This window comes from Cervus elaphus, chromosome 18, assembly GCF_910594005.1.
Source record: "Cervus elaphus chromosome 18, mCerEla1.1, whole genome shotgun sequence".
Classification (NCBI taxonomy): domain Eukaryota; kingdom Metazoa; phylum Chordata; class Mammalia; order Artiodactyla; family Cervidae; genus Cervus; species Cervus elaphus.
This window is the reverse complement of record NC_057832.1, coordinates 25,610,998-25,638,465: the sequence shown is the minus strand read 5'-3', so window position 1 is coordinate 25,638,465 and position 27,468 is coordinate 25,610,998. Positions and strand designations below refer to the sequence as shown.

General features: G+C 39.0%; 1 protein-coding gene across 4 annotated transcripts in view; it reads right to left on the bottom strand.

Annotated features, from left to right (window-relative positions):
* Positions 1-21,983, bottom strand: part of MIOS (meiosis regulator for oocyte development) — a 34,229-nt gene extending 12,246 nt beyond the window's left edge. The window contains exons 1-8 of one of the 4 annotated variants that reach the window (XM_043872297.1): positions 21,701-21,983; positions 20,616-20,707; positions 14,709-16,053; positions 14,292-14,390; positions 7,910-8,164; positions 5,573-5,742; positions 3,135-3,200; positions 1,047-1,205 (exon numbers count right to left, since the gene is read on the bottom strand). In XM_043872297.1, the coding sequence (XP_043728232.1) occupies positions 1,047-1,205; positions 3,135-3,200; positions 5,573-5,742; positions 7,910-8,164; positions 14,292-14,390; positions 14,709-16,002 (2,043 nt within the window). In that variant the 5' untranslated portion in view covers positions 16,003-16,053; positions 20,616-20,707; positions 21,701-21,983. Of the gene's footprint in view, positions 1-1,046; positions 1,206-3,134; positions 3,201-5,572; positions 5,743-7,909; positions 8,165-14,291; positions 14,391-14,708; positions 16,054-20,615; positions 20,708-21,208; positions 21,419-21,700 lie in introns of those variants that run through there. The other 3 variants (XM_043872295.1, XM_043872294.1, XM_043872293.1) reach the window with 3 other exon arrangements.
* Between the last annotated feature and the right edge of the window lie 5,485 nt (positions 21,984-27,468).

Genomic DNA, 27,468 nt, shown 5'->3' with positions numbered 1-27,468 from the left:
CAGAAAAACAAAACAGAAAACAAATAGCAAGATGGTAGACTGAATCTTGACCATATAAATGGAGGAAATGTTTCAATTAAAAGGCAGCTGATTATCAGACTAGATTTTTTTAAAGCAAGATCCAATTATACAGTGCATTTTAAATGTATTTTATAAACCTTGTTAAAGGTTACCAACCATTTGTATTTCATAGCCATATATCTATACCATGATTTAATAGATGTAAACTCATTCTGCTAACAAAATGACGATACCTTATGCTATAGAAGGACAGTAGCCTGATATCTTAAGGTGAGTTTACTCTGTGGTTTGTGGGCCAATACTTACATTTGTTCCTAAGAAGGCAGGGTGGGGGGAGGAGGAATTTTACTTCATTTACCCAGTATGCAGCATGCTACAGTACTGCATAAAAGGATGAGAACAGCAAGACAATACCAGGAGAGGGTACGATCTGCTGGAGAGCTAAGGAAATCTCAAGAAAGTGCTCTACAATGGCACCATTTTTCCAACAAAAGCAAAGCTGTAGGGAGTCTTAGCCAGGAATCCATTCTTAATCAGTGGGCAGTAAACACTGAGAGAAAAATAGATGAGTGGTTACTCTGAGTCATGCTCATTTAGTAAATGAAGAAATGAGAGAATAAAAGGGAATAATGAGAATTTAGAGCTGTGTGTAACCTGCCTTCTGTACTTCAAGAAAGAGGTACAGTAATTCGGATCAGGGAAAGGCAATCTCTTTGTAGACAGTGTTGTTCTGTCAACAATCAGAGAAATTGAAGAGAGGTTTTTGTGTTTCATTTGAACTCTACATAAACTCAAGACTGACACTTCCCAAAGGGCAAGGAAAAACTGGGTAACCCAACGCAGGAGGCTTAGGGACAATAAAATAAGGCAGAAGTCTTTTGTAGATCAAGTGATTAAATTAAAGTTAAATGTCTCCTAGAGATCTTAAGTAAGCAAAAGAGATATCCACTCCGTAAGGGAAGAAAATAGAAGGCTAAGCATTTTTTTTTCTCCTTAATAAACTGCTGCTGCCACACTGCACTAACCTGTAACATGCAGTAACTTGCTGTTTGGACATCTCCAGTTCTGTCGACATAACTCTCCATTAAGTCCACTCCATCTTTAGTGAGGCCTGTAAGCAGTATTCCTTCCAAATTTCCAGCCTCTTTCATTTCATTGGTCAACTTTTCGATATACCTATTTAACTGGAAAATTCAAAGTGATTTTTCTAAAGCAATCCATTTCACTATTGGTATTTTCTGCTTCATAAATTCTACATTTGGAACAATTTTACTCTTAATAGAAAACATTTTAAAACAAAAGCCCTTATAAAAACCTAGATATGTGATCTCTAAGTGTGCATCTATTATAAATTACAATACAACATCCATGATCATTTAAAATATCTTTTTAAAAAGGAAAGATATTTACTATGTTTTGTTAACTGTTCTATAAAGGATCCACAGACAATTTACTATTTTATTTTTCCATTTATTTTTATTAGTTGGAGGCTAATTACTTTACAATATTGTAGTGGTTTTTGTCATACATTGACATGAATCAGCCATGGATTTACATGTAATCCCCATCCCGATCCCCCCTCCCACCTCCCTCTCCACCCAATTCCTCTGGGTCTTCCCAGTGTACTATTTTAAATTTAAAGAAAATTGTCCTTATTATTGAGCTTCCCAAGTGGCACTAGTGGTAAAGAATCTGCCTGCCAATGCAGGACACACAGAAGCCTCGGGTTGGATCACCGGGTCAAGAAGATCCCCTGGAGGAGGACATGGCCCCTCACTCCGGTATCCTCGCCGGGAGAACCCCATGGACAGAGGAGCCTGGCGGGCTGCAGTCCCTGGGGTTGCTAAGAGGCGGACATGACTGAGCGGCTGAGCAACAACAGTCATTATTATGCAAAGTTCTTGATGGCTGTTAGGATGTAAGAGTCTCGGAATCTGAATTGGAACAGAACTTAAAGATTACCAACAATAAATATTTCTTATGTTATATGTAGGATGGATAAGCAATAAGGTCCTACTGTATATCACAGAAAACTATATTCAATATCCTGTGGTAAACTAAAATGGAAAAGAATATGAAGAAGAATGTATAAAAGCATAACTGAGTCACCTTGCTGCATAGCAGAAATTAACACATCACTGTAAAACAACTGTACTTCAATAAAATTAAAGCAAAAAAAAAACCCAACTTGAAAATCTCTTTTGGGATTTTGATCCAGTAAAGCTCATGAGTCCTTTATAATCTTATCCTAAACAAACAAAAAAACAAACCATTTCTTATAAGGTCTTCCCTGACTTCGTGCTGCATGCATGCTCAGTCTCTTAGTTGTGTCAAACTCTTTGCAACCCCGTGACTTCACCCTACCCCAAACTCTAGCCAAGACTGCTATGTTCCCCTAGCACTGTCTCACTATTGTACTTAGCACACTGTATTAAAAGCTAGTTATGTACAATTCTCTCTCACTATCTACATAGTATATTCATGTGAAAGTATTAGTTGCTAAGACTCTTCGCAACCACATGGACTTTGGCCCGCCAGGCTTTTCAGGCAAGAATACTGGAGTGGGTTGCCAAACCCTCATGTACTACCTGTTTATTGTATTACAAAATGAAGAAATTCTTTAATGTAGTATCACTAAGAGATGTTAAACTACAAAGTTTAACATCTTTACCTACTAACTAATCTCACTCATCACGGCAGAAACAAACTATTAACTCAGACTCCTTTTAACTGAAGTACGGTTGGTTTATACTGGTTTTAGTTTCAGTCATGAATCCCTTTGCTGTACATAAAATATATATACATATAGACAACATTCTTTTTCAGATTATTTTCCCTTACAGATTATTACAAGACATTAAGTATAGTTTCCTGTGCTATATAGTAGGTTCTTGTTAAGTCAGCATTCTTAAATCAATCAATTTAGGTATGATACATGTTTATGTCTCAATCTAAAAGAAATTACCTCACTCTTTTTTTCTTTTTTTTTCGTACCTCACTTTTTAGAAGAACTTTTATATAAACCTCACACATATTTACACATAAAGATTAGTTTTTAATCCACTGACAGTAAATAGTAATCAATTTAAATATCAAATTAAATTAGTTGTTACCTGACTATCACTAAGGAATTTACAAGCAAATGCCACTCTGTCACGTACGGCAACCTTGTTTTCATACTGAAAAGAAGAGAAGAAGCAAAGAGTTACTTTCAGGTGCTGTGAGTTTTAAATTTTGCAGACTAGATATTTTATACCTAATATACAACTTAATTTTCAAATGTATTAATAAGTTATTGTATATATACTAGCAGAGCCATGAACTGCCTAAGATGCCTTTCTTAATGTAATGCTCAGAAAACTCAGTGCTAAGGTTATTCATACAAAGTAAAGATGTACCTCTTAAAATGACCAATTTACTTTAAAAAAACTAAAACTAGTTCAGTCTTACATAACTTTAACATAAAACAAAAACAATGGTGTACACTTTAACAAATTTAAGATGCCAATAATCCTTTCATCATTGAAATTTATTCTGGTGAAACTGAGGAAACCTTTCCTTGGCTTCTAAGTTAATCAACAAGTTTAGGAAATCTGTGACTTATCAGTAAATACACTAGCACAGGATTTAGAAATATCAATACATGTTTCTAAACACAAAGCTTTAAAACATACTCTAATAAGTAAACAGACACACTTTTGTGGCTATAGTAATATACTGTCATACAGTTAGGTGGCTAGTAGCAAAATAAGAGGCATTACAACACATTCTTAAGTTTTGGTAGACTTATCAATATTGTAAGATACTATTTTGAAAAGTGTTTACCATAAATGTAGAAGGTACAATTCATTTTGTGATAAGTAAAAATACAGTTTAAGGGTGGATAAAAAATCCTATATCTATTGAAGTCAGTCCATGAAGTACGGTTTTCCTCCTTTAAACATAGGTTCATTTCAGTTGATACCTCAGTGTGTTTTCTCAATTATAAAATATGGTTCTGCCCTAAAGAGGAGACAAACTAGACAGACAAATATTTGGTACAAACTAGATTTAACTTTTGAACTGTGTGGAATGTGTTACTATTTTGATCTGGAAAGAGTTATAAATATTATGTGTCCCATTTTACAGATCAAAAAACTAAAACCTCGAAAAGTTAACTGACTAGCTTAGGTAACTGAGAGCAAGGACTCAGGCCGGTATCTTCTGATTTCCCAATTCAAAACCTTTCATGAGATTACTGTAACTTACAATTTTTAAAAAAGAACAATGATAATTATTACTTACACATAAAGTTTAATTAGGTACACTCTTGACACAGTTTGGAAATATAAACCTCCTACTCAAGATATGATACCCTTATTTAGGTGTAAGAAAAGAGGGTATGTTTAATAGATCACTTAATTGGAAACACAGAAGTTTAATAATTAGACAATATCCTTCTCTATCAATTAAACTCTAAACAGTCCACTTCTTTTTCTAGTCTTCATTATCCTCTACTACTTCCTAAAATAAAAGTATTTTATTTTCACAAGATGCAACGTTTAAAGTCTTCTATTTAACAAAAAGAGTAGTAATAGTAAAAACAAGACAAAAAACCCCCAACATGCTCTTGGATATTAATAAGAAGTGGTTAAAAAAGTTCAATAATAATTTGTTAAAAGTAAACAAAATACATAAACTAAATAATTATCAAAAGGAATACTAACAACATTTATTAACATACTCATTAAGATATCTCAATAAAATACATGCTTTTAGAAATTCTTATGACCTGACATTTAAATCAATTATCAATGTGTATTTTTAAAAGTGCTACAATGGCAAAAAAAAAAATGGAAATACATTTCACATTTGACAGCTCTTCACAGTGCTAGAAAGAAGCCCAACAAATACCAAAAAAGTTGTAATAAGGTGAAGCTTAAAACCCAATAATAAAACTGATGAACAATGCTCACTTCTTTCTTTCTTTTCCCACTTTGTGATAAAGAACCTATTTAGTGATGTGGTCATAAGTGGTTAAAGCAGGAGAGAGAGGAAAAAAAAATTGCAATGAAAAGATCAAATAGTGAAAAAATAAAAAAGTCCACTATAAGTAGTGTGATCATTTATCTTCCAACCTGGAACATGTCTGCAAAGGACAAACACTCAGACAAGATACTTGGACATCCTGACCATCAGTGATTATGCACTGATTTACTGAAGTAAAAAAAGAAAAAAAGACAAAACAGTATACACACATTTAAAAGATTATATTTTAACATAAAATATATGTATCTGGAGTTGCGGAGTTCTAGAGCTCAGTTCCTTAGCTAAAGTATAAAATCTTAATCCTTCTATGTCTCTAAGTTTTATTAAAACCATAAAAAAAAACAAGTTCAGTTTGCTATCAACAAACTCCAAATTTTTAAGATACCTTGTTTTAAATAATATAAATTCATCAAAAGGGAATGTTACTTTATCTAAGTGACATTTGAAAATTTTAACAAAGTTATTTTAAAAACTCCTATCTTAAAAAGAGGAGTCTCAGGAAACAGAAATCAGCATAGCTTACCAACACTCCATCGTAAGATCCTGCTTCACTTGTCAGAAATGCAAACATGACGCACAGGTACGGGTTGTTTAACTGTAATCGTAAAGTGCTGCACATTTCCCTCCAAAGGGAGTTCTTCTCATCCGTATAACCCGATAAAGCCATTGCTACCACATTAAGATTCAGATCGCCTGCACATTAAAAAGAACTACTGATCAAAGTCATCACAAGCTTAACGTTTCCTTCTTTGAGTTCTTCAATCATAAACAAATAAAGATCACAGGGTGACTTTAAACCCTCGGAAAAATAAACCCATTAGATAAGGGTTCTGACACATACTAGATAATCTGGCAAGAACCACAAGCAAAAACTTCCACTCTTATAAAACCTCTACCCATATTGCAAACCTTGGGCAGAACAAGCACATCTTTTAATTCCTGAATTCTCACTCCAGGCAGATTTCTACACAGTATGTTACTGCTTAAGGAGCTAAATGCAGAGCAGAAAAGCACACTGCCAACTTCACCAAGGTCATTTACACAGAGATGTTTCAAAGTGTTGATGGTAAATATTATTGTATCTCAGCACTACGATTTTCAAAATCATCTTTGTTTTCCTATTTCTACATATATAATACCCATGCTTATGTACCTGTTTTATCAGCAAAGTACTAAAAGTATTTCAGCATTCTTATTATAGTGTTTTAATTTTTCTCTGGCAAAATTAACTACCAGAATGACCAGAGAATTGTATTTAGACACACTTGCAACAAAGTATTTGTTACCAATAGTAATTTAAAGGTTTGTTCTCAGCAGTTCATGGGCTGCTGATGAGTTGCTAGGCAGGCAGTCAGACCTATGGCTGCCTAGCCATCTAACCTAAGTTTAGCTTCAAAAGAGAAAATTAGTATATGTGCTGCCAAAGCGAGCACAGCTTCAAAAGAGAAAATTAAATTCACTATTAACTTATACTCAAGTGTTTTCTACATTTATTATAGCAACTTTATTATGTTTCTTAATTCTAATCATTTACTTCTTTTCCAAATAAAACAGCACTTTCCATTGTATGTTCTTAATAGCCTGCTCCTCATTTCTATAACATTTTCCCCAGGTTATTTTGTGCCTGCTTCCTGTGCTACCACAACAAAGGAGTGTCTTCTGTGAATTCTGGTTACAACAATCTGTCTCCAAATGGAAAGGACTATTTGATTCAGCGAAATTTTTTCTCCAGTCCTCAACAAGGTTATTCAAATCACTGAAGTCACTTTTCCTCTACTGTTAAGATACGCACTTAACACCAAATTTTTCAGGTACAGATGACAAAAATCATCATGCCCTCAGGTCATAGTAAAATTAAAATTACAAATGGCTTTAAATATCAATTCTTTCTTCCATCACCACATATCTTCTACTGCACTCTCAAATGGGGCAGATTTATGTTAGAGTAAAAGTGAAGAAAAAGAGGCCAATCTGGGCAAAACATTAGCTTTTTCAACTTTTAGACTATATGTAAAATTAACATATTATAGCTAATTTCAAGTATTTTTCCTACTGTAAAACAGAACTGTAATAGTTTTTAAATGGACCACCAAATATTCTGAATACTCATACATAATTTGGCAAGGTGTATTAAAAATTGGTGTACTGAAATGAAATAGTCCCAATTAAAAAAAAAAAAAACCTGAATTTTTGGATTAAGATTCATTTCTCTGAGTTTTCTCTGGCAAAATGTCAGAGTGAAAATTTTACACTTACCTTTGTTTCTTCTTTTAAAAAAAAATATTAATGGATATGATGTTCAAATAAGCAGACTCAAGCAGAAACACTTTTGCAGATCAAAGTATGATTTTTATAAGAACCTATATTAGTCTAACTAAAAGTGTCCTTCAGTTTCCTAAAAGTCAATCAAAAACCATACAAAAAGTAAAGTATAACCTAAAATACAGTTAAATGTTTGCCATAAAAATGCTTGCAAACTAAAGCAGTTCTAGTCTCCAAGAAAAAATATCTTTAAATGTATGTGAACTACTGGGTTGGTCAAAATATATGTGAACATTGTATGGTTATGTTATGTTTCTATCTATGACCATTCTGGCCAAATTATCATCTTTAAAGAAAAAACACTGAAATAACATTTGTGTATTCTTTGTAATATTACAGAGGCAATTAAAACATTTTCTTTTTCATAAACATAACCAAAAGTACTGGGCTAACATTTACTTTTATAGATACAGTTCTGTGCTAATTTCTCTTTCAAAAAAAATTTACCAAAAATATTGATTAGAGTTTTAAAAATGATCAGCATTTTTTCTTTCACAGATTCAGTGAATGGCCTCTATCTTAGTATATAACCCTATACCTTTTCCTGAAGACGCCCCTTCATTCAGGATCTGGATGGCTCGCCGAATATCCAGGTTGAATAATGCCACAGCAGCTGCTCTCTCCCATTCGCCTTCTTGTACAAGGGAGTTCAAAAATGGACCCACATCCACATCCGTCCCTTTCTTTATCCACCCACAAAGCTGTAAAGCTAGGATTCTCTCTTCATTTAAATTCTGAATATCACTTTGTTTATCCAGCCCACTCCAATTATGTCTGCTGCTTTCCACCATGCCTAAAAGAAGAAACACCTTTATAATGTTTAATTATTTTTTAAACATATTTGGCAAAGAAGTCAGTTTTACAGAGGTATTTCAACATTAGATTTTAAATATTCAACTTCTCAGCCACAATATTATGACAGCATAAACATAAAACATGCCACAAACAAAACATACTTTACATATTGCTAAGTACAACAGCTTCCTGAGTTACCAGAAAGAGCTATAGAAGTAACAGTCAACGCTCTGTGGGCCACGCTGAGTCACTGTTTCAGAGAAGTCTCTCTGACCACCTAATCTAAAATAGGGTGCCACCTGTTACTATCTAACTGACCACTGGTCCCTCCACTTCCTTTACACTAACATATGCTCTCATATTTTATTTATTTTTCAGCCTTAGCACTTCTCCTACTAGAACATAAGTTCCAAAAGGGCAGGCATCTTGTCTTTTATTTGAAAGGTATTCCCAGTGCCTGAGAACCAATGCTCACACTCTCCTCCTCCTCCTGTCGCTCTATGAATATATGTATGAAAAAGCGAGATAAAATCATCAAAGTACTTTGAAAGGTTAAGTTCTAAGCTAAAATACAATAGGCATGGTCTAAAGGTTTTCCCTGCCTTACTAAGCCAGGAGACTTGATATTCTCATTCTCTTTTCATAAGGAATTGTTTCATGAAAAAGTCTGAAGATGAGTTATTTGTAAAACTGTGGAAACTTTAAAAATAGTTAAATAATTACACTTGAAATTCTTTATTTTTAATCTTACTGGAAATTTGCCAATTCAGATCAAAGAGCTAGAAAGAGACTTCTGAGAAAAGGTTTTCTTTAAGAGAATACCTGTCCATCAAAAAGAAGTGTGCTGCTCTACTTGCAACCATGAGGGAAACTGGTGAAGACAAAGTCACTTAGAGTTTGCAAAAGTGAAGTTTTAGGAATTCTGAAAAAACTCTGAATAATTAAATAAGGTTAATAAAACATGTTAAAAATTAAAGAAGTTTTTTTCTGAATAACAAATTTAAATTGTTTAGACAGTATGTAGTCATTAATTTCAGGCAGAACAAGCTGCAGATGTACTCTAAGGTATTCACTTTCCTATCTCCTGTGTAAATGTTGGATTCAGGGCTGATGATAGTATCTACTGATTAAAAAATACAACTTTAAACAGGTGAACAAAAACCAATTTATTTTTCAGACAATTCCTCTCAATTTAATAATAATCTAGCTTCTTCAGAGTTTTTTTATTTTCCAGAAACCGTGTCATGGAATAGAGACCAACATGTATGAATCCAAAGAATTCACTGCTAGGAGGTGGAAAAGTATTCTTTAAGTGCATGGATACTGTGTCACATTGTTTTGGCTGCTCAGAGACATTTCCACCGCTTGACAACTATGCTACAAGTAATTAAGGTTATCAAGTAAGTAATGTGATGTTGTGGCTTTTAAGTACATAGTCATATTGTGATTTTAATATGCATGAATTTTTAAATATATGATTAATTAAAATCAATTCATACACACTGCGTGTGTATTAAGTTGCTTCACTGGCGTCTGACTCTTTGCGACCTTGTGGACTGTAACCCGCCAGGTTCCTCAGTCCATGGGGATTCTTCTCGCAAGAATACTGGAGCGGGTTGCCAGGCCCTTTTCAGGGATCGAACCTGCAACTCTTATGTCTCCTGTACTGGCAGACGGGTTCTTTATCACTAGCATCACCTGGTAAAGTGACAAGATTGTATCCCCAAAATTTGAGACTGCCCACATATAAATAATAAAACCATCATTTTATGATGGCTGTGAGGGAAATAAGTGAAACAGGTTCACTTAAACATTAAAAAACATTAAAATTTTTGTTTCAAATCCTACATCAGGCAATCAAATACTATTTGTAGATACAAAATTTTGCATTTTTACATCTACATAATAATCCAGTGTTTATAAGAGCATTTTGTTCTCAAAAATCTAAATCCCAGATACTCTGTCCCTTAAAGTAATTCCTCTTAAAAGGCATGCTTCCTAGATCAGTTTGCCTTTCAAGTATGAAAAATATTTTCATCATGTTGGATGGAAAGCTGACCAACATTATGTAATTTTCCGCCATCTTAAAAGGAAGGAATTATACCTACTGACAACACTATTACCCTGCTTCCACAAGTTGTACAAGGCCTTCCCTCAGAGCATGCGTTCTCCTCCTGACTGAATTTGACACTTGATCCATCCTGTAAACTTGCCTCTGGTTCTTTGCTTCCTTATCTCCAGTGGTCCACACCTCCAAGATTTTACCAACTCTTACCATGGACATACTCCACATGACTCCTCCAAAGGAGCCACTTTCTAACCACAGCCTCACAGCCTTTCAGCTCCCAATCCCAACCTCGCAATCATCCTCTGACCACTTGTATTTACTTGTCAGTGTCCTGTCATCCTCCTCCCTCTCCAGCTTAGATCCCAAGGACCAACAAATGAATCAGTCTTGCCAGCACCCTTAATTCCCTCACTCCACCGTCCTTTATTCTTTCTTCAGGTAAAACAACATTGCCGCACAGTCTTCCCATTTCTCAAGACAACTCTCTCCTCTTTCCTATGTTCTGTCCACAACCTCCCTGCTCTTCTCAACAAGCAAGCCTACTATGTTGAGAAAACAGGAGCCATCAGGTGGAACACCCATCAGCTTCTGATCACTGAACATTAAACAACCTGCATAAACACCTGGGCTTCCCAGGTGGCACACTGGGAAAGAACCCGCCTGCCAATGCAGGAGACAAAACAGACATGGGTTTGATCCTTGGGTTGGGAAGACCCCCTGGAGTAGGAAATGGCAACCCACTTCAATATTGTCTCATGGAAAATTCCATGGGCAAAGGAGCCTGGTGAGTTATAGTCCAAGGGGTCACAAAGAATAGGATGCAACTGCACATGCACAGACCTTTCCCCTTCCCTCTGCCTGCTACGGAGCAGGTGTACACTCTCCTGTCTAAAGCCAGTCTATCACCTATGCTTTGGTTCCCGTTCCTAGGAATTTTGCTCTTCACGCTCTTTATTCTGCATCTTCCAACTGTGTTGTATGCATTTCTTCTCATCAGCAATTAAACATGCCTAAATCAATTCCATGTTAAAAACAAAACAGAGAAGGTCCCCATGACCCCAAATTCGAATGCTGCTATCACTGTATATCTTCTTATCCTCCTTCATATAATCAAATTTCTTTGAAGAATTAATTAAGATGGATGACCTCCTTTTTTCAACCTACATTTATCCGTTGGACATCACTATCTGGCTATCTCAAATTTGTCCCCCAAAAAACTCTTTTCTTGCTCTCAAATGAATTCTTCCTGTGCTATTCCTATCTAATTAACTGCTATTAGTATTATCCCAGTTGCCTTAGCATGCTTTCATTTTTCCTTCCCCTCCAACTCTTTCATCCAATTAATTAAAATTGTTCCACTCTCTAATCTATCCACATTTCTCTAGCTCTTCTGCCACTAACTTCAGTAAGAATTCCATCATATCTTGCCTGATTATTATGGCTTCTGGGGTCCCTGCTATCAATCTAATCCTCTCCAATCCAGTCCACACACAGACTGACAGCTCTAAAACACAAATCTCCTCTTGTTACTGCTCTCTAAAATCTTTTCTCGGGTTCCCTTTGTTAGGGATGATAACAAATAATTAATATATTTAAATATAATTTACCATCCCTTTAAATTCCCTAGCCCCTTACCACGGCTTCCAAGTCCTGGGCTGCCTTGCTGCCTCCAATCTCTCTTCACGTCCTCTCCCATGCTCTGTCCCCGCAACACTCACTGTGTCCTGTTCCCTCTCCTCTGGGCTCACAGAAGCTGCTGCTCCCTGTCTGAACCCCGTCTTTGCCTTTACCTCCTGCAAGAAACCACCACTAGTCCCTACAACCGGATTATGAATTATTCTATCCGTAACTGTCTGTTCTTCCTTGTACTATAACTTTACTTGTCCATACTCTGAACTATATGGACAATATGAGTTTGAACTGCATGGGTCCACTTATACAGAGTTTTCAATAAATATAATACCTGTATTTTCATTTTACAGATCTCTAAATTTGGGGAAAAGTTAGTGTTTGATTAAAAACCACAATATGTGGAATCAAAAGAACTAGCCTTTGAGTCCTAATTCTATCTAAACTGTTCTGGCTTCCGGTCTTTGAGTGAGTCACTTAGCAATTTCTTTGTTTTTGAGAATGAAATATAAGTATGCAAATTTTTGACTGGGGTAGAGGGATCAGCAAACCTAACCACCCCCCCACCTCCTCGTTCAAGGGTCAACTATAGACTGTAATCTTCCCAAGAGCAGGAATCATATCTCGTTCAGTCTCCATGATGAAAGAGATTTAGCTATCTTATTGATAGTTATGTCTCCAGTTTCTAGAATTCTTGGCATATAATGAGCAAGTAATAAACATCTGCCAAATGAATAAACTTACCTTACATTACAGTTGAAAGAATTAAATCAAGTAACAATAAGAAAGCAACTAGCATGATATCTAATTCATAATAGGCACTATTATTATTTGCCACCAAAGTTAAAGCTGTGCACTCTATAAACTTGTGCATTAGGCTACTGTGGGCAAGACGCTCACCACGCTGACTTACTATGTGCTGAACTATTAAAGATACAACTAGGAAGAAAGAAAAGACTGAAACCTGAGGACGGCCATCTCTGACAGTCATTTCTCTTTTTACTTCGGGGTTGCAGAAACAAAAATATGTACACCAATCCAAACCAAGCAAAAAGCCAAAAGTCCAGCAATTAGGTAGTCTTTCCAACAGTAGTCTTAATCAAACAGTTTGGGTAAAGACTACTCTTAAGTCATGATACTCAGTTTGTTTCTACTGCACCAAAAACATATAAAGATATTCCATTATTTCCCCGTGCTTTATAGGTACTTGGCTGGCTTTTCCCTGAAATATATCAAAATACAGCAAAAAACAATAAACCTCACAATACTGAGAATGCAATGTGTTCTGACCTACTATATAGCTATAAATACTGTTCATCGAAATAACACAGAATTACTGACCTTTTACTTAAATTAATAAAAATGGAAGTCTCTAATTAAACTCTTTCACTTTATTGTTTAAAATAAAAGTTACTTTTTTGGGTCGGACCTACTGAGAGAACACCAAAATGAAATAGATGATATAAGTAGTGTACTCAATCTTCAGTAATGTGAACCAAAGTAATTTAAAAGTCCTTTAAAAAATAAAATAATATAACCATTTAGTTGAAATGCTCAAACTACTCATTAAAAAAGAGCATTTTATTTTGTATTTTTTTTGTACAGTATTCATGAAAGTTCTATAAAAAACCAAGTTGGATTTATTACTTCTACTCCTATTTTTTGACTAAATCATAAGAACTACTTTTCTAGCAGCTTGACTTGTGACCAAATTTGCAGCTATCTAAAGCTAGATACCAAATGCTCGGCTGAGAAAACAACTAAAATTCACAATTCAATTCCAATAAAGACAATAGGAACAACTGTTTAAAGAAGTCAGGGAACAAATAGTAAGTCTGGCTTTCATGTCATGTTTCCTTTTTTTTTTTAACTGTTAACTAGTCTATTAATTTCAATCCTACATTAATTCATACATTTATTCAATCATCAAGGACTGAAATAGTAAGGCACTTCAGGTAAGTCCATACTTCATGTCATAGTTATACAGGCCTTGCCATTAGACAGCTAAGTGGGAGGGTTTAGGCAGCAAAATAAAAAGGGGTCTCTTTCAATTAGAAATTTTTAAATTTATTTTTTATAAAAGCAAATACTGTGATAAAATCTGAACTAACCACCAAGGAGAGCCTATAAATCCTCTAATGTAATATCTTTCAAAGTGAGTCTTCAAAAAAAAAGTGAATAAATTAATGACTAGATTTAGAAAGTCAACTATCCCTTCAATGAACCAAGACTCCCTCCAAAAAGAATTTTACATATATAAAAAATTATGCATTTAACTCAATTCACTAAAATATCCAGTCAGAAACAATGCAATAAAAAAAACCAGCCAGATATTACAGTATCCTGAAGTAACTAAATATGGGGAAAAAATAAAAGAGAACAAAAATTAAACACATATTGCATAAAATAAAAACAGAATTTTTCTTACCCAAAGATGATTTTACAATTGATTTAATTCCTGCATAAACCAATGATCCTTTGTTGCCTGGAGATTTCTGATCCATATCTTCCGTATACTGCTTCATAAGTATTTAAATGCATAGGAAATACTAGTGATGAAGCATAATAAAGTATTTCAAAACTAAACTTATTTTCATTTGGAGCCAATTTATAAAAGGCGTCAGTTCTACTCTGTTACAGAGATCTACTTTTCTTCCTTCTACTCAACCTGCAAGGCAGTATCTCAAGTTCAACAGTTTTACACAATTTTACTTTGTGATCTTAGTATTATGACTTGTATTTGCACACAAAACATTCAGCATGATATTTACAGACTGACCTTTCGGCAAACCTCAAGAACATTTCTGTCTGATTCATCTCACAGAACTCACCACACAAAGGATATAGTGTAGCGTGTACCAGAGTGACTTGAGCTGGGGATCCTCATTTCCAGCTAAAACGTGGTTTCTCCACACCTGCTCTGTATCAAGCCCATACCTTGATAAAGCCCGAAGGCGCATCTTCGTTGCTATGTCCTTTTCTAAAGAATTATCATTTTCTTCTTCTGCACATTCATACAAATGACGACCACAAGCCCACATCAAAGATGTAATTGGGCTCCAGGCAAGAGAGATCCTTTCAAAAACAGTGAAGTCAGACATTGTCCGGTTAGGAGTTACAACTATCATTCGATTTTGACTTGTCGGATGCCAAGCAAAGGAAGCAATGTAATTGTCACAAGGTTGCACACTTCTTTCAATTATTGTGGGTTCAGTTTCATCACCAATGGGAGTGGGTGTGTGCTGCATATCATATAATCTAATAATGTTACTATCCCTTGTTAAAGTGGCAAGCAGACCAGTTCTAGTTGGGCACCAGGCTACTTTTGTTAAGGGCTTTGGTTGCTCAGTCAAAGTCAAAACTGGCTTCTCAAATTTCCTAAGATCCCATATTGCGACCTGACCTTCATAGAAGGAAGCAACACGATCATGGAAGTAGGGGTCTACTGTAACGCCCTGAACAGCTTTCGTATTCACAAACATCTTTTGACTTGTATTCCGAAGATCAAAAATGGCCAGGTTACGATGCATACCAGCAAGCAGAAGTTTCTGGTCTCGTGGAAGCCAACAGAGAGACAGACAAGCATCGTTCTGTCCTAATTCGTAAAGCGGTTTTGTTACTAATAACGATGTTTCAGTTTCACCTACTGAGAGTCTTACTTTCTCCATGGGAACTATATCAGGGGTGTATTTGCTGCAGATATCCCAAATCAGCACTGAAAAGTCAGCTCTGTGTTTATCTAGACCAGCAGCAAGCCAGTTACTATCCAGTGGGTTCCATGCAAGGGTATTGCATTGTCGTGCGTGTTTTGGAACAAATTCTTTTCCTATCAAATCTCTGAACTTTGAGTTATGATCTTGACCAAGACTTGTCAGTACGACTCGACCATTTGCTTGTCCAACTGCTAGGAGACATTCAGGATCATAACTGAGATACCAGGCAACACATTTCATGTACGGGGTTTCTGAATTTATTGATAGTAATGTAGCTGCAGAGTCTTCAGATAAACGTAGAGATCCAGCTTTGAGTTCTGAATTCACAGTAGATTCCACATGATAAAGACTAAGTTCAGAGTCACATACAACAAATCTATCAACCTGGTGTGGCGCCCACAATATATCAGGTTTGGTACCGCTCATGTTTATTGATGATCTCAGAGAGTCCAGTTAGGCCCATTCACTGAAAATCTGCTTAAAAATAAAAAGTTTTAAAATGTTAACGAAATACAATTCTAAGCTGGATTTAGAAAGTCAGGAAATTTTCTATTAGAAATCTGTATTGAATTCAAGACAGCATTTATTAATAAAAAGAGGAAAAGAAGGACTTCTTCCAGTAAGTTGAGCCGGTAGGAATCTGAGAACTTCATTCTGGTTTTATTTCCCATGATCAATTATCTTAACTGCACTATTAACAGTACCTTCAATCAGGGTTGACATAACTTCAGGTGGTGAGTAAATTAATAAGCATCATCCCTTTGAAGGGGATAAAACTTTAAAGGGTTACCGCACCTAAGTAATCACGTACCTAGGGAACAAAGCTGCACTACCCAACAGAACCTTCTGCAGTGACAGAAATGTTCTCTCTGAACTGTCCAATGTGGTAACTATTAGCCACACTGGCTACTGAGCACTAGAAAATGTGGCAGTGCAAAGTTTAAATTTTAGTTAAATTAATTTTTATATAAATAGCCACATGAGGCCACCATAATGGACAATGCAGATCTGAAGTAAAAGCCATGAGTCTCCTCAAATTTCAATGGTAAGAAGCAGGAATATACTGAGTTTCAGTCCTAGCTCTGACATATACTATACAGATAGTATAGTAAAGGCTCATAAAAGGTCTTTTGTGTTCGGGGGTCCTTTTGTTTTCTCATCTATACAGCTTAAGGATTAGGTTAAGACTAGTGTTTCCCAAACTTCAGTCATTCACCTACCACCTGTGCCCTTTTTAATGTTTTTTCTTAAACTGACTCATTCTTAAAATCTGAAAATCAATTTTGCTTTCATCGTAAGGTCCATGAATCATGAATATGACATGTCAAATATATTTTTCTAACATACACTGAATAAATATATAACTACTAAAAATCAACTGGGTTACCTAAAATCATCCTGCTTATGACCAGTAAGATATACTGCACACTGGGAAACTGAATGAGCAATAGAGGCTTTTTCAATTTTCAATTCTATAACTTTTGAATAGGTATTGAAACAGGATTTTTTAAAAGGTTAACTATTCTAGTAGAAGTTTAAGCACATAGGCACTAGAAATAGTTATGCTAAAAATGGTTAGTTTAAAAATACAAGCTGCTTACAAAAACGTAAACTTTTGTTTTTCACTGAGTCTGGCTAGAGGTAAATACGGATTAAAAAACGAACAAAGATACTCATAATCTTCATGGCAACCGGTATCTGTACACCCATGTTGTCAGTTCTTAAGACGCAAAGTCAGGGTTCATTCATGTATGTCCTGTACCAGATGCAGAGCCTGGCACAGACTCCTAATAAAGATATTCTAAATAAATTCAGCTCAAACATACTTAACTTTTTGATCTTGCAAGTTTTAGCCAGGAATTAGCAGTCTAGCATTTCAACAGACTCACAAAATTTAGATGACTGGGAAAAGCCTTTAAGAATTCTAACATTGCCTTATTTCCTTCCTTAATAGGTCTGAAGCCCAAGATCAGTCACTTTAATTATATTCTTACTAGCACCCTCAACTTCTTCATTTCCCTGCCACTCCGGGCTTGCCTCCCCCGACGCTAACTCAACTGAATTATTCACTGTCTTCTTTCCTCCACCCAGGCTGCCGAGTCTCAGGGCTCTGCATACTGGCTCCATAAAAAAATAACAGACAACATGTCTGGCCTGTGGAGCTGTCTCAGCAATTCTTTTATTCATCTTCCTACTCTGGCCTTTATGAAATTCATCATTATGTAACATCAAAGTGATCTTAATAAAACACAAACTTATCCAGGTTATCCAACTCCTGCTTAAAACCCTCTCATGGTTTCCAACTGCTCTTTGTACAGACTTCCAACTCTTCAATATAACCTATAAAACCCTATACTGCTCCAGCCTCAATGCACCCCCTTCCCCTCCCTGCTAACTGTGCTCTAGCTATACTATCCCTCTTCTCAGTTCCTAGGACGTGACCCTCCACCCCCACTGCCACACCTCTGCAAACGTTTCTTCTGCCTTCAGCAGTCTCCCCTCCCTTCCTGGCCAAGTTAAAACCTGCTCAGCCTTAAATCAACCACCCTCTACCCCCTCCCGAATCTAAAGCAGGTTACTCAGATATATACTCTCATCGAATCACATTCCTCCCTTTTAAATCACCCTCTCCATCTCTCCTACTAAATTATAAACTGCCTGAGAGTACAGAAACTATCTTCTGCTCTCCATGTGAACCTCCAGTACCCAGCACAGTATGAGGCACGTAGTAGAGACTTAGTAATTACTTGTTAAGTAAATGCATTTGTTAAATGCTTCCTCTGACCTTTCTCACACTGCATTCTCCAAGTTGTATCAATCTCCCCACGCATGCACCCCTGCCCTTTCTAGTAGGTGTTGGCTCCAGCCAAAAACTAAGAGGTCACTGTCACAACTGGTTTGTCTGTTGGGTAAGGGCCTACAGTGAGCAGCCCTGAGAAGACCGCTCTATACTGGCTTTCATTTATTCTGAAGATATTTACTGGGCCTCTATATTCCAGACACAGTTCTAAATGCTGGGAACACAGCAGTAAACAGGGACAGATATTTTAGCAACCAGATACCCATCTTGGCTGCTATGGACTGAACTGTGTCCTCCCAAAATCTTTATGCTGAAGCCCCAATTACTCCACATGACTGTCTTAGAGACAGAGTCTTTAAGGTTATTAAGCTTAAGGCTAAACAAAGTGATAAGGTAAAGCCCTGATCTGAAAGAACTGGTGTCCTTAAAAGAAGATGAAGAGATACCAAAGCTCTCTCCCCAGTGAGTACAAAGGCAGCTGTCTGGAGTATAGGTTTCACCAGAATCAGACCATTCTGGCACCCAGATCACAGACTTACAGCATCCAAAACTGTAAGAAAACAAATTTATATAATTTAAGTCAACCAATCTATGGCATTTTTTTTCCCCAATTGTGGGTGGCACTAATGGTAAAGAACCTGACTGCCAATGCAGGAGACATAAGAGAGACGGGTTTGATCTCTGGGTCGGGAAGATCCCCTGGAGGAGGGCGTGGCAACCCACTCCAGTAGTCCTGACTGGAGAATCCCATGGACAGAGGAATCTGGCAGGTTACAGTTCAGAGGGTAGCAGAGTCAGACACAACTGAAGGGACTTAGTGTTCGTGCGTGTGCGCGCGCGCACACACACACACACACACACAAGCTAATTAACACACTAGTATAATAAAGCCTGTATTCTTGTGCTGAAGTTATGCCCAATCTCAAAGACAATTTAAAAATTTAAGAAGAAGAAAAGGCACCTTGTGTAACAGGAAGTAGCTAAGAAAACACAAAGGAGGAACAGATACTGCCAAATGAGGCTTCATTCATACTCACGCCCTTGTAAACAGAGGAAACCTCTCAAATGGAGGTATCCCAAGATCTGGCCTATCTTCTTATCTCACTAAAAGACAAATACTAAAGCAAGCACACGTATCATATAGGCTTCCATCCCATAACTGTACTCCTTACACAAATGACCTATGGTAAGAAAACGCGGTGCCACATGGCAAAATCCAATTAAAAAAAAAAACAGAAAGTGTTACTATAATTTTAAAAAATATTTAATTTACATGACTCACAATTAAGAATCACCTATAATTCTTCTCATATTATGTATATATTTATATTACCATCCACAAATCTGACGACAGTAATTCATACAGAATCAGAATTCATATGGAATTTGAGAGTTGAGTCTAGCAAACCCTGCTTAATTCACATAGGAGCACAGAGAGGACCAGATGTTTTGATTCTTCCCCAACACCTCCCTACTCCATCCTAGATTCCAGCACAGAGAAAGGATCACTACAGCATGTGCAGGGCCCCCTCCCCCACTTATCCAAAACATACTAAGAATTTCAAGACCATGACAGAAGAGCACCATAGCAAGCGCCAGGCCTTCTAAAGATGGGCCCTGACAATGTCTGCACAGGTCACATACCATGAAACCAGCCCTGAATACATAGGTACATCTATACCCTCTTAAAAAACATACAGGTGACCCTTGAACAACTAGGCGGTTAGGTAACTAACCCTGCAGCACAGTCCACAGAACTTATAGCTGGCCCTCTGTACGCGTTGTTTCTCTATATCTGTGGTTCCACAACCTCAAATTAACCAACTGTGGACCCTGTAGCACTGTGGTATTTACCACTAGAAGAAACCCATGTATAACCCCTGCTGTTGAAGAGCCAACTGTTTTTCTTTTCCATCCAACATACAATACAGACAGATCCTGGCTCCTCAACAAAGACCACCAGGAATATGGTGAAGAGCAGAACATCTGCAGCCCCTTACTAGCTTGACCCTAACAACTACCTGAAAACGCCAAGACTATAAAATAGAGCATCTCTTATCTCCATCTCACATAGTGACAATCAAATTAAACGAATTCTTTGCATCGAAAACATGTCAGTATCACTACGATTCTCTTCAAAAGCCCTGGAAATTAATGCTTTCAAATGCTGGAGACACCAAGAAACTGGGGGCAGAGGGGTGGAATTTGCCATAATTACAGCTTATATTTAGATCCTCACCTTCAAGTATAACAAGGGCTCACTTCCCAGCAATGGTTTCTGTGCAAAGGAAAGCCATGTTGATGATTCTGTGTTCCTCACCAGATGTTCATCTGTAATAGCATGGTCCAACAGAAACACAGTGTTAGCCATATAACTTAAACTTTTCTAATAGTCACATTGAAAAATAAAAAGAAATCAATCAAATCTAATTTAACAATATATTTAACCCGACATATCAAAAATATTATCCTTTCACCATGCCATCCGTGTAACATTTATTAATGAGACACATACTTTTCTTCTAGTACCAAGTCTTGGGAATCCAAGGTGTATTCTACACTTTCAGCAGATCTCAACCCTGTGTGGCTAGTGGACAGTGAAGCGCTATATAATATTAAGTGTACAAGATATCCAATCACCTTTTTACATCTTGTTCCCTTTTCTACCTGTCTCAGTACGAGACGTAGTAACAGCAGGAGCTGTAAGAAATTTCTACTATCACCATCTTCAAGGAGATGTTCTGTATAACTCCAAATTACCCTTAAAATATAGCTATAAAAAAGACTGCAAAGGCAGTCACTTTCTAAGTGATTTAGGAAGGCTCGTGGCACCTGTGAGAAGCTTTATCCTCTCACGGAATTTTCACGACTCCGTACAGGCAGCGAACAGCGCCACCCGGGTGACAGGCCCTTGAAGAAGTATTCAATACAGTACAAGCGGAGCACGGCTGGTAGCAGCGCCGGGTAAGGCAGGAATCTGCGGGCGGCTCCCACGCTCCAGACACGCTGAGCCTCTCGTCCACGCCGAGGACGCGGTTCCGCACAAACCCGGCGCCGCGGAGGCTGCAGCGCGGACACAGCTCCGGGAGGAGGAACCCGCGCGCCACCGGCCGCTCGCAGCTCCGAGGCCGGGCCCGCCGCGGTTATCCTGCAGCGCGGAAAGCGACTCCCCGCGTCTCGGCTCGGAGGAGGCCCCCCGGGTCCGCACTCGTCCGGGCTTTTCAACTGGGCTTTCCCGAGCGCCTGGAGGCCGTCCCAGCGCCCCCGAGCCCTCGACTCGAGCCTCCCGGAGCCGAGAGCGGAGCCCGGGCCGCACTCACCGACCTGGGAGACAGCGCGGCCGTCGTACTGCCGCTTCCGGCCTAGTCACCGCCCCTCCCACTGGGTGAGTCCACACACGGGGAAGATGGCGGCTGCGCCGGCGCGGGCAGTAACCTGGCTACCCGGCCTGGGTCCACTTCCCGACCACCCAGCCTCGTGGACGCGCGGACGCGCCTCGGCCTCGGAAGGGGAGTTCCCAACTGCGAGCCCCGCCCGCGGCGATCCTGGGAGTCGCCCCGCCCCGGGGCGTGGTCACTGCTCCGGAGGTCCCGGAGGTTCGGAGCTCCCGGCGACCCGCAGGCCCCGCCTGCTGCCTAGGCGCTCTGGTCCACCTCCGCAGGCTCCGCCCCTTGAGCGCGGCGGCCCACCTCCGCAGGCCCCGCCCCACCTCCGCAGGCCCCGCCCCACCTCCGCAGGCCCCGCCCCACCTCCGCAGGCCCCGCCCCACCTCCGCAGGCCCCGCTCCCTGCGCGCGTGGGTTGGATCTAGGGCGCTTGGACCCAGACCGCTTCACCGAGTTGTTTCAGATTTCAAGGGCTTTAGAAGTTTTAGCTTATTTAATCAGTCTAAGTTTCCATTAAAAATTTATTTGCGGGCCATCGACGTAGCAGAAAATCCAGGATACTTGGTTCACAATTCATTCACTCACTCCACAAAGACGTCCCGAGTGCCTGTGTATTTGCTGTAATGCTGGGGACACTGGACTGAGCAATAAAGACGTGTGTTTGTGTGTGTCTGAAATGTTTCCTTGAGGACTGCTGGGCTGAGACAAGAAGGACGAAGAGGTGCTAGGAAAGGGAACAGGGCAGAGGGGTTGGAAGAGAAGAGCCTTCTAGAGCAGAGGAAGAGAAAGTGCAGGGTCAGGAGGGCACATATCAGTGGGGAAACGGAAGTGGGGATAGATTAAGATGATATATTAGCGTTGGGAAACCAGCTTAGTGGGTCTGGCTGAACTTTTCCCTAAAGGCATTAGTACAGTCATTGAACGTTTTTAATCAGAGTGGTGTAGTCAATTTTTACCGGAGAGAAGGGGAAGGGATAAGGTAAGTATCCAAATGAGAGATGATGGTTACCCATAATACCAGTGGTAGGGAGGGTGGTGATGGAGAGAAGTGTATGGCTTGGGGAATATATAGAAGTCGGGATGATTATGGGAGTGAGGGAGAAAGACGGTTCTAGGTTTCTGGCTCCCATAGTTGAACAAATGATGCTGCCACAGGTGTTACAAAGCTGACAGAGACTTTCTTCAGATGTCCCTCCATCTTTGCTTGTCTGTTCTTAGTTTAAAGGGCATGATTTGGGGCTTGTGGTGATTCATATAAACAGCATGCTGAGCTTAGTTCTGATAATCTTCAAGGCAGATAATTTGGGTAAGAGGAAGAGTCTGCAGCAAGTATTGCCTGTGGAGGTCTGAGGCTCCCTTTCCCTCCTGCCATTGGAGAAGTGGAGGCTAAAGAAAGTGCTGAGCACTGAGGCAAGACACCACCGGATTCATCACTTCCAACACTATCTTGCCATTCTTCTCAATGGTGTTGGTCCCGGCCCCAAATCCCCAACATCAGTACAAGTTCCCTCCATCTTCACTCCTACCACACAAAGCTGAGGGGAACATCCCCCCCACAAACTCAGGAGGAGACCTTGCTTCCTACTTCAGAAAGGAAATTAAAACTGTTAGTTAGGAATTCCCACAGCCTTCCCCTACCTCTTCATTCACTCCCATTTTTACCTCCTTATAGCTGACATATAGGAAAAGGAGGGGCCCTATATGCCTTTACTCCTGGGACCTTACACCATCAATTTTCTCCTTCCCCATGAGTCTTCAACATCCTCATTTCTACTGGCTCTTTACCATCAACGTACAGTTGAGTCACTCCTTCTCCTCCAAGGAGAGGACCACACTCACTCTCTCTATCCCACATCCTCCTGTTTCCCCTAAATTCAGGCTTTCATGCCCACCATCCCATAACTCACCATCTCATTACTAACTCAATGGACATGAATATGAGCAAACTCTGGGAAATAGTAGAGGACAGAGGAGCCTCACATATTGCAGTCCATGGGGTCTCAAAGAGTTGAACATGACTTAGCGACTGAACAATAATAACAACAATTCTGTTAAAATGGCTCTTTACTTGCCCGTTGCTGTCATCCTCTTCTGGAATATATGTTCCACATCCTCATGTTTTCTTCTGTTAAACCACCACCCACACATGTCAGCAAGGCACTTGGTGATCCAGTCAGGATGACCATTCCTTGGCTTCCCTTTCGGCTAGGCATGGCTTTATCAAAAAAGACCCAGAGACTTAGAGAATGAACTTAGGGTTACCAGGGGAGAGGGGGGAGAGGGAGAGTTAGGGAGGGAGGTTAGGATTGACATGTACACACGGCTATATTTAAAACGGAGAAGAGTCAGACACCTCTTATCAACTGAACAACCACCACTACCACTAACTAAGACCTACTGTATAGTATCAAGAACACTGCTCAATATTATGAAACAACATAAATGAACAAAGAATTTGAAAAAGAACAGATTACATGCATCAGTTCAGTTCAGTTCAGTCACTCAGTTGTGTCCGACTCTTTGCGACCCCATGGACTGCAGGACACCAGGCTTCCCTGTCTATCACCAACTCCTGGAGTTTACTCAAACTCATGTCCATTGAGTCGGTGATGCCATCCAACCATCTCATCCTCTGTTGTCCCCTTCTCCTCCCACCCTCAATCTTTCCCAGCATCAGGGTCTTTTCAAATGAGTCAGTTCTTCACATCAGGTGGCCAAAGTATTGGAGTTTCAGCTTCAGCATCAGTCCTTCCAACAAATATTCAGGACTGGTTTCATTTAGGATTGACTGGTTAGATCTCCTTGCAGTCCAAGGGACTCTCAAGAGTCTTCTCCAACACCACAGTTCAAAAGCATCAACTCTTCAGCCCTCAGCTTTCTTTATAGTCCAACTCTCACATCCATTCATGACTACTGAAAAAAACCATAACTTTGACTAGACACATCTTTGTTGGCAAAGTAATGTCTCTGCTTTTTAATATGCTGTCTAGGTTGGTCGTAACTTTTCTTTCAAGGAGCAAGTGTCTTTTAATTTCATGGCTGCAGTCACCATCTGCAGTGATTTTTGAGGCCCCCAAAATAAAATCTCTCACTGTTTCCATTGTTTCCCCATCTATTTGCCATGAAGTGATGGGACCAGATGCCATGATCTTAATTTTCTGAATGTTGAGTTTTAAGCCAACTTTTTCACTCTCCTCTTTCACTTTCATCAAGAGGCTCTTTAGTTCTTCTTCACTTTCTGCCATAAAGGTGGTATCATCTGTGTATCTGAGGTTATTGATATTTCTCCCAGCAAACTTGATTCCAGCTTGTGCTTCATCCAGTCCAGCATGTCTCATGATGTACTCTGCATATAAGTTCAATAAGCAGGGTAACAATATACAGCCTTGATGTACTCTTTTCCCAATTTGGAACCGGTCTGTTGTTCCATGTCCAATTCTAACTGTTGCTTCCTGACCTGCAAACAGATTTCTCAAGTGGCAGGACAGGTGGTCTGGTATTCCCATCTCTTTAAGAATTTTCCACAGTTTGTTGTGATCCACACAGTCAAAGGCTTTGGCATAGTCAATAAAGCAGAAGTAGATGTTTTTTGGAACTCTCTTGCTTTTTTGATGTTCCAGTGTTGGCAATTTGATCTCTGGTTCCTCCACCTTTTCTAAATCCAGCTTGAACATCTGGAAGTTCAGAGCTCACATACTGTTGAAGCCTGGCTTAGAGAATTTTGAGCATTACTTTACTAGCGTGTGAGATGAGTGCAATTGTGCGGTAGTTTGAGCATTCTTTGGGATTGCCTTTCTTTGGGATTGGAATGAAAACTGACCTTTTCCAGTCCTGTGGCCACTGCTGAGTTTTCCAAATTTGCTGGCATATTGAGTGTAGCACTTTCACAGCATCATCTTTTAGAATTTGAAATAGCTCAACTGGACTTCCATCATCTCTACTACCTTTGTTCGTAAAGATGCTTTCTAAGGCCCACTTGACTTCACATGTCTGGCTCTAGATGAGTGATCAACCATTGTGGTTATCTGGGTCATGAAGATCTTCTTTGTATAGTTCCTATGAAGACCTATAAAACCTTCTAGAACTAACACCCCAAAAAGATATCCTTTTCATTATAGGGGACTGGAATGCAAAAGTAGAAAGTCAATAAATACCTGGAATAACAGAAAAATTTGGCCTTGGAGTACAGAATGAAGCAGGCCAAAGGCTAATAGAGTTTTGCCAAAAGAACACACTGGTCATAGCAAACACCCTCTTCCAACAACACAAGAGAAGACTCTACACATGGACATCACTAGATTGTCAATACTGAAATCAGAGTGATTATATTCTTTGCAGCCAAAAATGGAGTCGCTGTATACAGTCAGCAAAAAACAAGACTGTGGCTCAGATCATGAACTCCTTATTGCCAAATTCAGACTTAAATTAAAGAAAATAGGGAAAACCACTAGACCATTCAGGTATGACCTAAATCAGATTATATGCATGTGAGTGAAAGTCGCTCAGCTGTGTCTGACTCTGTCACCCCATGGACTATACAGTGCATGGAATTCTCCAGGCCAGAATACTGGAGTGCGTATCCTTTCCCTTCTCCAGGTGATCTTCCCAACCCAGGGATCAAACCCAGGTCTCCCACATTGCAGGCAGATTCTTTACCAGCTGAGCCACAAGGAAAGCCTGATTACATGCATATGTATAACTGAATCACTTTGCTGTATACCTTAAATCAGCACGAAACTGTTAATCAACTGTACTCCAGTATAAAAAAAAAGTTAAGGAAAAAAAAAAAAAAAACTGACCAGTAAGATGTGAGTAGAACTGGATGGTGTCCCTCAAAAGGGAAGCTTCTCACTGTCTACTTCCTCTTTTTTCTTCCTCCCTGGAAAATGGCAAAAAGAAATAGTATGTGCTCGGTAAAAATCTGTTGAATAACTCCTAAACTAGTATCTTTCTCTGATCCATGTTCCCCTCCTGCTAATATCTTTTTCTCTCCTTTTTTCCATCCATGCTTTTGTGAAAGTGCGTTCTTCTCATATTGCTGCCAGTTCCTTGTTCCCTAAAGTCCCTATACAAATGTGATCCTTTTCTCATTATGCTTGAAATTGATTCTCCTCTACTAAACTGTGTTTCTTGTGAGCAAAACTGAAGAATGTCTCTTAGAAGCTGCCTGCCATCCATTTCCTCTTCTCCCTTCTTGCTGTCTAGAAAATGGCAGATGGTATTTTTCTCATAGGTAGATGGCCCAAGAGGTAAAAAACCCACCTGCCAATGCAGGAGACATAAGAGACGTTGGTTCCATCCCTGGGTCAGGAACATTTTTTGGAGGAGGGCATGGCAACCCACTCCAGTATTCTTGCCTGGTGAATCCCATGGACAGAGGAGCCTGGTGGGCTACAGTCCATAGGGTCCCAAAGAATCAGACACAAGTGAAAGTGTCTTAGCATGCACTCAAGCAAACTTTTAGTATAGAACTTTGGATTTCCTAAAGTGCCTGAGTACATAATATGCATTCAAAAATATTTACAGAGTGCAAGAATACACTGTATTTGTTGGAAGATGAAACTGTATCAGGGAATTTAACAGACTGGTCTGCCGTTACACTAGCTGCCTTCATCAAACATTCATTTTTACAGTGGATGCCAGAGTTTCTGGTCTTAGTGTTTGTTTTGTTTATTTAAACTTCTGTAGCCCTAACATGTTCTTCTTT